Source organism: Somniosus microcephalus, chromosome 6 (assembly GCF_052327205.1).
Source record: "Somniosus microcephalus isolate GS21.2 chromosome 6, FLI_Smic_1.0, whole genome shotgun sequence".
In the NCBI taxonomy this organism is placed as follows: Eukaryota; Metazoa; Chordata; class Chondrichthyes; order Squaliformes; family Somniosidae; genus Somniosus; species Somniosus microcephalus.
Window position 1 is genome coordinate 228,134,696 of NC_140992.1, and position 11,278 is coordinate 228,145,973.

Here is an 11,278-nt window from a genome sequence, read left to right on the forward strand (position 1 = left end):
GTCTTGCTACGGTTTTATATATATTCACCATTAAATCTCGACTTTTATATTTTATGGTGAAGGATTGGAGGCCAGTCTGGAGAGCTTTGGATTAATGAGTCTGCAGGTGACAAAGGCATGAATGAGGATTTCAGCTGCAGAAGGGCTGAGGTTGCCATAAACTGCATAGCTGATGTTTGTTTGATCAGAAAGGCACAGAGGATGATCTGATAGCTTTTTCTAAATTTCATTACTTGGATCAGAAGGATGTAAATTTAATGTGATTTACTTTGGTAGCCTCTGATGATACCCTTGTTTTAGTGTTATTCTACATCCAGAAATTCCATCTTTATTCAAAGTCATCAGGTGACCTTTGACAAATAACCTGGATAGTGGTACGATATTACAAAACAAAGCACTAGTGTTTACCAGGTGATCAGTAGTCTCCCCTAGGTAATGTCCAGAACATTATACCTACTTGGCCAATTGCTTCATACCTATTCAAACAATTGTCATTACTATCTATTAATTGTTCAAGATTATGATGTATGCCAGAAAGACCCAGTGCATTGATCTCAATGGGATTAGTTACTAATGATGAACTGGAAGGATAGATGTGTGGTCCTGCCACTGGTTTGAACATTGTTGATTGGTGGTATCTGGACCCTCAACCAGATGATCTTATTCCTCAAAATGGTCATGGCTGCTCCTTTTCTTTTGAGTCCCATTCTTCACTATTACCGCAATCCCCTCTCAAATCCTTTCAGTTGAAGATAAAAAACATGCCTATTTACCTATTCCTCGCTAACAGCAAGGAAACATTTTATTATCGTTTGGTACTGAGGATTAGTTGCATTATGTGCTGCAAGATATGACACGCATCCTTAAGTGTCTTTGGCCACTTGCAGATTGTTATGTGCTTACTGTATTGGTTTGATAATTTCCATTTGTGAATGCACAGCAGATACTTTTGTGTATCTGTATTTAGGAGATATGTTAATTGAACATAATCTAGATGACACTACATTCTATAGTAACCTGCCCTTTGCATTGTTCACTGTCATTTGTAGCATAGAGTATTGCTACCTTCAGATGTTCCTTAGAGATCCATGTACAATAACACGTGTAGTTCTTTTTTAGTGGTGTTTACTAAATCACGTTGATTGCTAAATATAACTTGTTTGCTATGTAGAAACCTAGGGCACTACTCAACTCTCCTGGGCAGTTGTGCTTCACCTGGATTCCTTTCTTGTTAGGATTTCTACTATGCAGTTCCTTGTACTTTGTGGTCCTTCTAAGCTTCTTATGGTGGCAATTTAGCCCTTTTTGTATATCATGCAAGACCGTTCAGTTGCATGCTTGGGTAAACCTTGTTATTGCCGAGTGTGATGTAAGCACAGATACACTCCTGGGAAGTTAACATAATTTTAGTATAGGAGTTGAGCTCCCAAGGTGTAGCACATGAGTCAAGGCTAGGTGTTGTCTTTAAGTGAAGTGAGGTTAGAGGACAGGCGATAACTGGACCAGGGTGTGCAGACATTATTCAGTCACTTTTTAAAGTTCTACATTCAGTCCTTATTATTTTTATATTTCCATTATAAATTCCTGTGTCCACATTTATAATGGAAAATGCCTATATGACTTGACATGTTGTAATTATAACCTCTTGTCAGTGTTAGTGCTGCAACACCTCTATTAAGGAGAGGTGGTATTTACAGTGTGACAAGTTTATATAGGCAGTTTCCATTATAAATGTAAACAAAGGCATTTATAATGGAAAAGATGACGGGAAATGTGCATAGATGTAATTTTTAATCTATACAGATTATTATATATTGTATTTCTAAATTACTGTAGTGAAACCACTCTACTAAATATATATTGTCCAAAAGGACAGGGCAGTATTAATCATTTTAAATTTGACTTATTTGGGAATGGTCCAAAAATCTGCAGGGTTCAAATAATCATATCGTTAGTCTTCTTGCGTTTCCTTACTTCCTTTTAGAGTCCTGTTTTAACAAGATTATGGTGAGTGAGATTCTAATCTAGCTTTTGAAATTTAAACCCAGATTCTGAAATCCTAAAGGGAGTTTGTTGTATTAGCAGCTAGCTTCAAATATTTATTGCTGCCACCATGGTTGCATTTACATGGTATGGGCAGAGGTGGCACCTGAATTTCAGATTGATCCTAACTGGGCAGCTTCAGTTTTAGAAAGGACTTGGAGCTAATATCTGTGACTGAATGTCACCTTACGTGCCCCGTTTTAATGGAACGTAAACATTAGTTTATTTGCTATACAGCGGGTCTGACGGGATTTTACAAACCTTTATTTTATGATAGACAACAAGGCAGCAGCTAAGAGAAGGAGAACAGAAAGGGCACGGCGAGAGAAAGCAAATTCTCCTCTGACCAAAGACTTGGAAAACAGGAAACGTTCCAGATCAGACAGCCATTCTGAGCAGATTCGGCGGCGACGAGGGCGACCCAAGACCACCCCGAGCAAAAAACACGATGATGAGAAAGGTGAAAATACGTGTGTGATTCTGGGGGGGCGGGGCGGGGGGAGGGGTATTGAGCTTTTGCAGACCAGGTTCAATCCTTTATTGTTGGCTACATCAGCTAAGTCATGGTGGACATGCTACAATTGGCCTCGGCTAGAGAGGGAAAAAAATCTAACTGGGTTCTGCCAGGCTCTTGTGCGAAGAATCAGAGGACTGGTGCTGCTCTTAGAATCATAACCCAGCATCTTAAGGAGCAGGGGGAATGGGGGTCATTACAACTACAGTATTGCCCCCTTTGTGAATGGTATTATTTTTAACCAATTTGCTCTTGTTTAGCCCTCCTCCTTTCCTGAAGCGGTTGACTAATGCTGGGATATGGGTCCATGTGAAGTAATTGCATCCCAGTACCTTTCTCATTCACGAATGAGCCTAGAAAGTGAGTGTCAGCAAGTAAATTGAATGGAGAGGAGGCGAGCTGATCTGTCTTCAGACATCCACAAAGATGCATTTTCCAGCTGATTTTTTGACTCGCAGGGGTTTTGAGGCCAATTGTAGCACATCTCTTGTTACCCAGGTAATAATCGGCTAACTGGAATTTAAATCTGGGACATTAGGTCTGTAAGTTTCTGTCTTTGCTAATTGAGGGGGTTCAACTTTACCCTTTTAATAATGAATAACATGCAGTGGTGAGAACTGGATGTAAAAGCTTACAAATTTGGGAAGATTGGCAAAACACAGTTTTGCTTTGTTTATTAGAATTTGCTGCTGCTAATCCAAGACTGCCCGGTGTGTTTTTGCCAAAATAAGTATTGAGTTTCACTCGTATCAGTGAAAACTGCTGAAAGTGTTCTGGCAGTTCAACTGATTTGTGTGGAAGTCATTGTATTAACAGCTAACCTTTTCACTGCCATTGCTGAATATACCAGTTTCCTGTAAAAAATTATAGTGATGTATTTCAGTTTTAACTTAAAAAAAAGTGTTTTTCATTTCCAGCAAAAATGAAGAATAATTGATTTGAGAAATTTGACAACATTTTTAATGTCCATCATCTGGTTTTCCATTTTTCCATACTGTATTTATAGAAACGAATGCATACTAATTACATTTGGGTTTCTTTCTCCACTAGTAAGTGGGTTTATAAAAATCCAATCTTTCCTTTTGTGAAAGGGTCCAGGGTGACTCTGCAGCCTTCCCCCCCCCCCCTCTCTCTCTCTCTCTCTTTCTCTTTCTCTGGAGAAGCACTTGGTCTCTGCTTGGTGATGCCCACTGATCCGTTGTGCAAAACAGACTTGCAGTAAAAGATATACACTTTTCATTGCCATAAAACAATTTGAATACGTTCCTCTTGGCCAAGCAGTAACTGACAGAACATCCGTAGGATGTTGTTGAGAAACCATGTAAAAATAGTGTCTCTTTGGGCATTTTCTCAATAGGTGATGAAGAATAGCCACATGCCATCAATACCTTCAGCACCCTGGTTGTCGACCTCGCCCAATTTTTTTCAATCAATCTAATATCTTATACTAAATAAACTAGCATTAATACCAGTCTCCAAAGGCACCTGCATATATATATTTCCAAGTCACTGAATATATTTAAGAAGGAGATAGATAGATTTCTCGACACAAAAGGCATCAAGGGGTATGGGGAGAGAGCGGGAATATGGTATTGAGATAGAGGATCAGCCATGATCATATTGAATGGCGGAGCAGGCTCGAAGGGCCGAATGGCCTACTCCTGCTCCTATTTTTCTATGTTTCATATGTGGGAGGTAAACTTTTTTAATAAGATTACTCCCTATTCTGTCTGAACCCTTGATGAGGCACTCTGGTTTCTGTGCACAGAAACCAAACAGTGAGCCATCTCCTTTTGGCCATACAGACTGGCCCAAAAAATATCAAGCTGAAATCAAAGTCAGGCAGTGAAAAGGTTAACAAATAGTAAAATAGCATTTGCAGTTTTCTTGGTATTTATTTGTAAAATGGCATTGCGTGTTTACAGTCCAGAAGTGATTGGTGTTTATATGAGATTCTAAGAAGGTTCAGGATTTCAGCTGGGCAGGAACATTTACAAAGATGCAAATAGAATAGAAAACATCTAGCTCCTATGTTGCCAAATGTTAGTCGATTCTTTTACGCAAATTCTTGGGTACATTGAGGTAGCTTTGTAGCTAAAGTGTAAAGAAAACATCATAGTCAAACAAAACTTGAGGCCTAGAAACCCACTGTTATTAATGAATGTGTAAACACTGGAGTTGTGTAATGCTGCATAAAGTATTGTTTTTCCTTGAGCAGTGCCAAGAGAATGTATAATCCTGACCACATACTAGTCCTGGTTGCCTTTTGTTTTTTTATTTCCTTTTATTAAAACCGGAGAACTTTTTTTCAGTTACAGATGGAAAAGAAAGCGAGCAGTTACTTAGGAAGTTCCCACACTGATTGAATTCACAATTGACCTTTTCGCCCCACCGTAGTTGATGGAAGTGTTTTCAGCTCTCGCAGCCTGGTTATTAACTTGGGAGGGTGGGGTTAGATGATGAAGTTGAAGTGTAAGATTTAGATAGTTGGAGAAACTGCATTTCTTTGGACTTGATCATTATTTACTGTACTATACTTTTTGTTTTATAGAAAGACAAGAAAAGGAAGTTGATGTATATGCCAGTCTTTCAGATGAAAGGGCCTTTGTATTTTCAGTGGCATTGGCAGAAATAAACAGAAAAATAATCAATCAAAAATTAATTCTTTGACAAAGCACACTAAAGTGAAATACAACCACAACTCAGGACTCAACTCTTGCACAGTTTGTTTCACCAATATGGACCTCGTACTGCGACATTTTCCAGCATTATTGTGGAAGCCCGAATCTTGCAGTCAGACTCCTTTATCCTGCTGAATTGTCAGGTGACTGTTTCTAACAGCAAAACTCTTTGAGGCCATGGATGTGGACAAGCAGTGGCTTGAATTTGTACACCAAAGTGGAAGAAGACAATTCTTTCTTTAAATTCCAATCTCAGATATTTTGTTTGTACAGAAATAATTATGCTATGTTGAACAAAGAGGAGTTACGTAGGTCGATGCATTGAAACAAGAAACAGGAAAAAGTGTGTGAAACACTTGCTTCCCCAATCCACTTCAGCAGATGAACAGGTTAAGCCAGGAAAGGCAGCAGAAGCTGTTCCTGTGGTGTATTTGGAAGGACCTAGAAATGGTTAATTCCTGATCCAGATGCACGTTTCGTTTGGTATTTTACCTTATTTATGACATTGAGTGCATACAGGTATTCTCTATTCTGGTCTGTGTAATTAGTCTAAACACTGCAAATAATGATCATAAAATACTACAATAAAAAATGTTACATACACCATTTCTTCCTTTTCCAATTTTCAGTGTAAATGGTACATTTTGAATTATTATTTTTAACTAATATAATTTAACATCTGTTTAGCATAAATTAATTAAGCCCAGAAATGTTTTACATGTGATCTGAATTTTTGGAGATATTTTCATATAATTAACTTTCCTACGTAATAAATAGTTCATTTATATACGATATAAGTGTGTGGGATAAATAGACTATTGGCATGAGCACTGAAATAGGAAATTCTACTTGTGAACCGTATGTTCAGCCTCCCTCATGGATGTTTACTTTCGGGTCTTACCATATTTATATCATAGGCATGAGGGTATTGCTGGCATGGTGGGACTGTGATGGGTATAATACTTGTTACCATAGGGCCCAACCAAATGGTGTACAAGAGATGGTGTCACAAATCTGTTATTTTTGCTTCATAAATTGTATAAATGTTGCATTTATCTGGCCTGTGTTTTATGTTTATATATAGTTGAGAGTATATTGATCTATTTCTGTTTTAGCTGAAATCTACATAGAAAAATTACTGTAAAATTTGATCAAGTTGCATTTCAAAGCTGATTTTTGTGACCTACAAACCTATAATTTAAGGAGAGGAGAGCATTAGATCTGTGTGCAAGAGGGGATTTGAGATTAAGGTGGTGTAGATTTAGTCTTATAGTTGTTTCTGGAATGGTTTTGTGCTATGTCTGTTGACTTTTAATAACTCCAGATGAGAACATAAAGCATGGAATAAGATAAGGTTATTTGGCCCTAAAAGCCCAGTCTTTCCATAGAAGAATTTCGCCCCATCATAGACACCGTTGCACCTATATAGTATCAGTCTTGGCTCAGTGGTAAGACTCTTGGCTATGAGTCAGAGGCCCTGATTTTTGTCTGGATTAGGATTCAGGCAGGCAGGAAGCGGGTTGAGTGCCACAACCATTCTCCCCTCTCCACCCCTGGCACTGTGAGGCCTGGGCAGTTTGAATCTGGATCTCAGTCCCTTGTGTCAGCAACAGATTCAATTGTGGGACATCATAACTGAGCAAAATGCTGCCCTTCTAAGCGATCCACATATGCATAATTTCCAGCAGGGGTCACTGAATAGTGATCAGGAGGAGGAAACCCAGATTGTTTTTGTTCCCTAGTCAGCAGCTACTAAGGACAATTGTCATGGCTCGTTGCTATTTTGGCTGTGTTTGGCTCAGTTAGAGATGATGAATCACACCTGGATTTAATTGGTATGTATGCCTCGGTATTACAACAGGTTTTTATCCTTGAATCATTGGAGGAACTACTTAAATGGAATATTTGATTTGTATTGTGAACTATGGGTTTTATTGGGGTGTATTTCACTCATGTGGAAGGTCATTCATCACTGAATAAAACCCATGTTCCACAGTGATGTTTCAAACACTTTGTTTCATCCATAATTAAATATAGAAATCTGTATGAGTGACCATGGGGAACTTGTGTAATAACATCCATCTAACGTCACTAGAATGATTTTTTAAAAAGCCATGATGTTGAAGTATTTGACTCTTAACCAGGAGATTATTTTGAATTGCACTCTCAATGATAGTCTCACTTGGGATTCCCTGAAACTCTACTTCCCCAATTCAGGCACAGTTGGCTCAGGGAGATTGTATTCCTTGAGCACATTTGGTGGGCTTACCAAGGAGCAGCATTGATAATGTCCAAGGATATGTCCGCAAGATAGTGGGACATTGTGGTGAAAATGGGAACAAGTTTGCAAAAGCCACACTCCATTTTCAACAAACTTGAGTGGGTCTTGTATCCAACTGCATTCCATTCAAAACTGGGCTTTCCAGAAGGACAGCTACCTGTTGCCTATATATAGGCATGATGATTGCTGACTTGCCACTTGAATAATTAAAAATTAATCCAGATATAGGAAGGTAATAACCTTCCTATACCCAAAAGATGAGCAGATTGGCCTTTATTTCCTGACTAGTCCACAGGAAACAGTAATTATAGTCAGTCAGAACTACTGGGTTGCACACTTGCAAAAAGTAAAATATCCCTATTCAGATTGTCCTTTTGATCTGTTAATTTTTTCTTGTTAATTATCATTTGAACATTTTGTAGAAAATGCTGCTTGTTTGAAATTTTAAGAAAACTTTGTTTCAGCTTGGCTGATTTGCAAAATACTTAACTGTGCCCTGTACATAAGAATGTTTGGCAGCCCTGAGATTATACCTTTGGCCAACTGGTTGAGAAGTGAACATGTGAATATTTCAACCAGATAAGTTAGTAAGAACCAGGGATCTTGTTTACAGTTTATGTAAGGGCAGAACTAGGTTGGATATTAGGCAGTTACTCTTTTCCCAGAGAACAGAAGACCTGTGGAACAGACTGCTGGCCCATGTGATGAACGCTAATTTGTTGTACATATTCAAGAGAGAGCTGGAACTGTTTCTGGCTGGGCCGGAGATCACATTGTACAAGAGGTAGGTTCCCTATAGTGTAAGAGAGTCAATGTGGTCTGCTGGACTAGTTTTGATCACCTAAAAGGGTCGGAGAAGAATTTTCCAGGTTTTTGTTTCCCTAACTGGTATGAATTTAAAAAAATCTGGTTTTTCACCCCTCCCAGGAGATTACGCGTAGGGAGTGTCTGTAATACGATGCCTGGGATCATGACTATGGGATAGGTTAGATACGCCAGCTGCTCTTTTCCTGTCTGACATTTTTGTATGTTCATATTCTTCCTAAAGTAGGATGCCTAAAATGGGACACTGTATTCTAACTGTGGCTTAACAAATGATTTCCATAGGTTCAGCATTAACTCTTAGCTTTTGCACTCTATGGCCCTATTTATAAAACATAGGATCTCAGGTTTTTTTTTTACAGCTTTATGTACTTGTACTCCCACTTTTAAAGATTGTCTCCACCCCACTACTTTGAAAATGTTAGTGTATATATTCACCCCTATTCTTCCTTCCAAAATATATCGCCTCATTTCATTGCATTAACTTTCATCTGACATTTTTTTGCCCAATTTGCTACCCTGTTTGAGTGCCTGAGTTGCTTACAGTCCTCGCAGTTGACCATCCTACATGGCAACATGCAAAACTCAGAAAAGCTGGCAGTCCCTATAAATCTGAGAACTGAAAATGCATGCAACTGAAAAATTGCCCTTTATAGAGACCCGTGGCCAAGGCACTGCTTCAAGGTGACTGAATAAGTTAAATTCCTTTTTATTATATTGGATTTCAGAATTTTAATTTGTGTATTGGGATTACGTTCCACAATTTGGGTTTCAGCATTCAGAGGAAAAAAAAACCAAGGATATCTTGTGTAACGTAGGCAAAGAGTGCCGTGGGACATGAACTAATCTTGACTTAAACTGCAGCTATAGCCAATATTCCATCAGTTGTACTAGCGGAGGAAAAAAACTACACACAAAAAGCATAATTTTAGCTGCAGTGGGTTTAGAATTTGTTTTGAACTGGGAAATGAGCTCCATTTGGGGAAAATTTTCCATGAAATCTTGATTTTTTTTTGACACGTTTTGTGTTGCACTTTCCAGCATTTTGGAGTGCACGATGATCAGATTACAAGAACTGCTGCTCCCAGAATATATTGCTATTAACAGGATCCTGATCCTCCTGCTGGTCAATTTACAACAGAAAGTTGCTAGTTTATTAGTGCTAAACAGCCTCTTTGTTTGAAGATTATGCTCTTGAGCCTGCTAACCTGATTGTTTTGAAGTCCGCTACTGGCCTTTTTTCATTTGTATTATTGTATGGCTACAGCAGGTTGTTTTTGACATCATGGATAATGATGGTCTATTTGTGTAGTAGTATTAACTGTTGCCCTGTTATAATAGTTTAGTTTGCAAAATCAACACTTATCTGTTTGATTTTAGTTAAGTTGCTAGATTTTGTGGAAAACCTGTGCTGTTTCATCAAGACACTGAATTTAAAGCCAAAATTCTGCAGCGCTCTTGCATGAATACCTTACGATCCAAATTGAAGCTTAAAATTAAAATGTATATTTTTAATTTATATTTAAGCTACTTTAAAATCCATTGAAAATAACATCAATGGCTTAATGAAATCCATGTTACATGGAGCCAACAGCCAATTTTAGTAGGGAATTTTTAATCTAGTTCTCTTATATGGCTCGAGGAGCCTCACCGACTTCCTGGCTTCACCTCGGCTCAGCTCAACCATAAAAAGGTTATTGCGAGCAATTTCTGATGCCATGTCCTGCCAGTTGGTTAATGTGCTTTGTACTAGGGGTGAATACCTCAGATATTCCAGTCTATAAGGTTGGTCTTCAGACTCTTGACCTTGTTACTGTGTCTGTGTCATATCTAGCCACTGGATAACCTTAGGGAGCTCTGTTATACTCAAATTGCCGTTGAATCTGATGAAACAATACAGCTGTGCCCTGTGCATCTCTACGCCCCACCACCTTAAATTACTTCCTCCACCACTGGCGAACCCTGGCTGCAGTTTATACCATTTACAAGATGCACTGCAGTAACTCGCCAAGGCTTCTTCGACAGCACCTCCCAAACCCATGACCTCTACCATCTAAAAGGACAAGGGCAGCAGCTGCATGGGAACACCACCACCTCCAAGTCACACCATCCTGACTTGGAAATATATCGCCGTTTCTTCATTGTCGCTGGGTCAAAATCCTGGAACTCCCTAACAGCACTGTGGGAGTACCTTCACCACACGGACTGCAGCGGTTCAAGAAGGCGGCTCACCACCACCTTCTCGAGGGCAATTAGGGATAGGCAATGAATGCTGGCCTTGCCAGCGACACCCACATCCCGTGAATTAATAATAATTAAAAAAAAACAATTCACTACTAGGTTTCTACTATTTCATTATTAGGAGTTTATTTTATAGCACGTACTCTTTAAAAAGAAGTTATGTTATACCAATGATATAAACAGAAAGCACATCAAGGACTCCTGTTTGAAATTTATATTAAGCTAGTGAAAAAAATTACAATGCATTTGCAAATTATTCTGGTGTTAAATGTTACATCCCATTGATATGTGATCCATGTCTTCTATTTATTGCTGGTATTGTACACTTACGTAAAGCCTTACCTGTGATCTGTTATAAATATCTTGCACATCTACATGTAGAGAAAAGATCTGAGATTATAGAGCCGTACTTCAGAAATCCATAATGATCTACCTTTGTGTAGGAGCCCTAGGAGCTGATTAATGCCTCACCAACTATCTCTTCTGCACATTGGCAGAAAGATAACTCACAAAGCATTGAGTGGATTTTAAAGGCCCCTGAACATGTGCTACCATGTGTGTAGCTTGAACAGAGGGTCAAAAAGATGACAGTTTGCTTAGAAAGTGAATGATTGGCAACTATGAACCTCATTTCCTATTTTTGTGTCTTCTGCAAATTTTGATATTGTCCCCCCTATACCTGAGTCAAATTCATTT

At 38.7% G+C, this 11,278-nt stretch overlaps 1 protein-coding gene across 3 annotated transcripts in view; it reads left to right on the forward strand.

The window, feature by feature from the left end:
- hdip1 (HDAC and MIER1 interacting protein 1) overlaps positions 1 to 5,846 on the forward strand; it is a 36,609-nt gene extending 30,763 nt beyond the window's left edge. For all 3 annotated transcript variants that reach the window (XM_085991521.1, XM_085991523.1, XM_085991522.1), the window contains 2 exons: positions 2,321 to 2,503; positions 5,109 to 5,846. In XM_085991521.1, the coding sequence (XP_085847647.1) occupies positions 2,321 to 2,503; positions 5,109 to 5,227 (302 nt within the window). In that variant the 3' untranslated portion in view covers positions 5,228 to 5,846. The remainder of the gene's footprint in view (positions 1 to 2,320; positions 2,504 to 5,108) is intronic.
- The last annotated feature ends 5,432 nt before the right edge of the window (positions 5,847 to 11,278 follow it).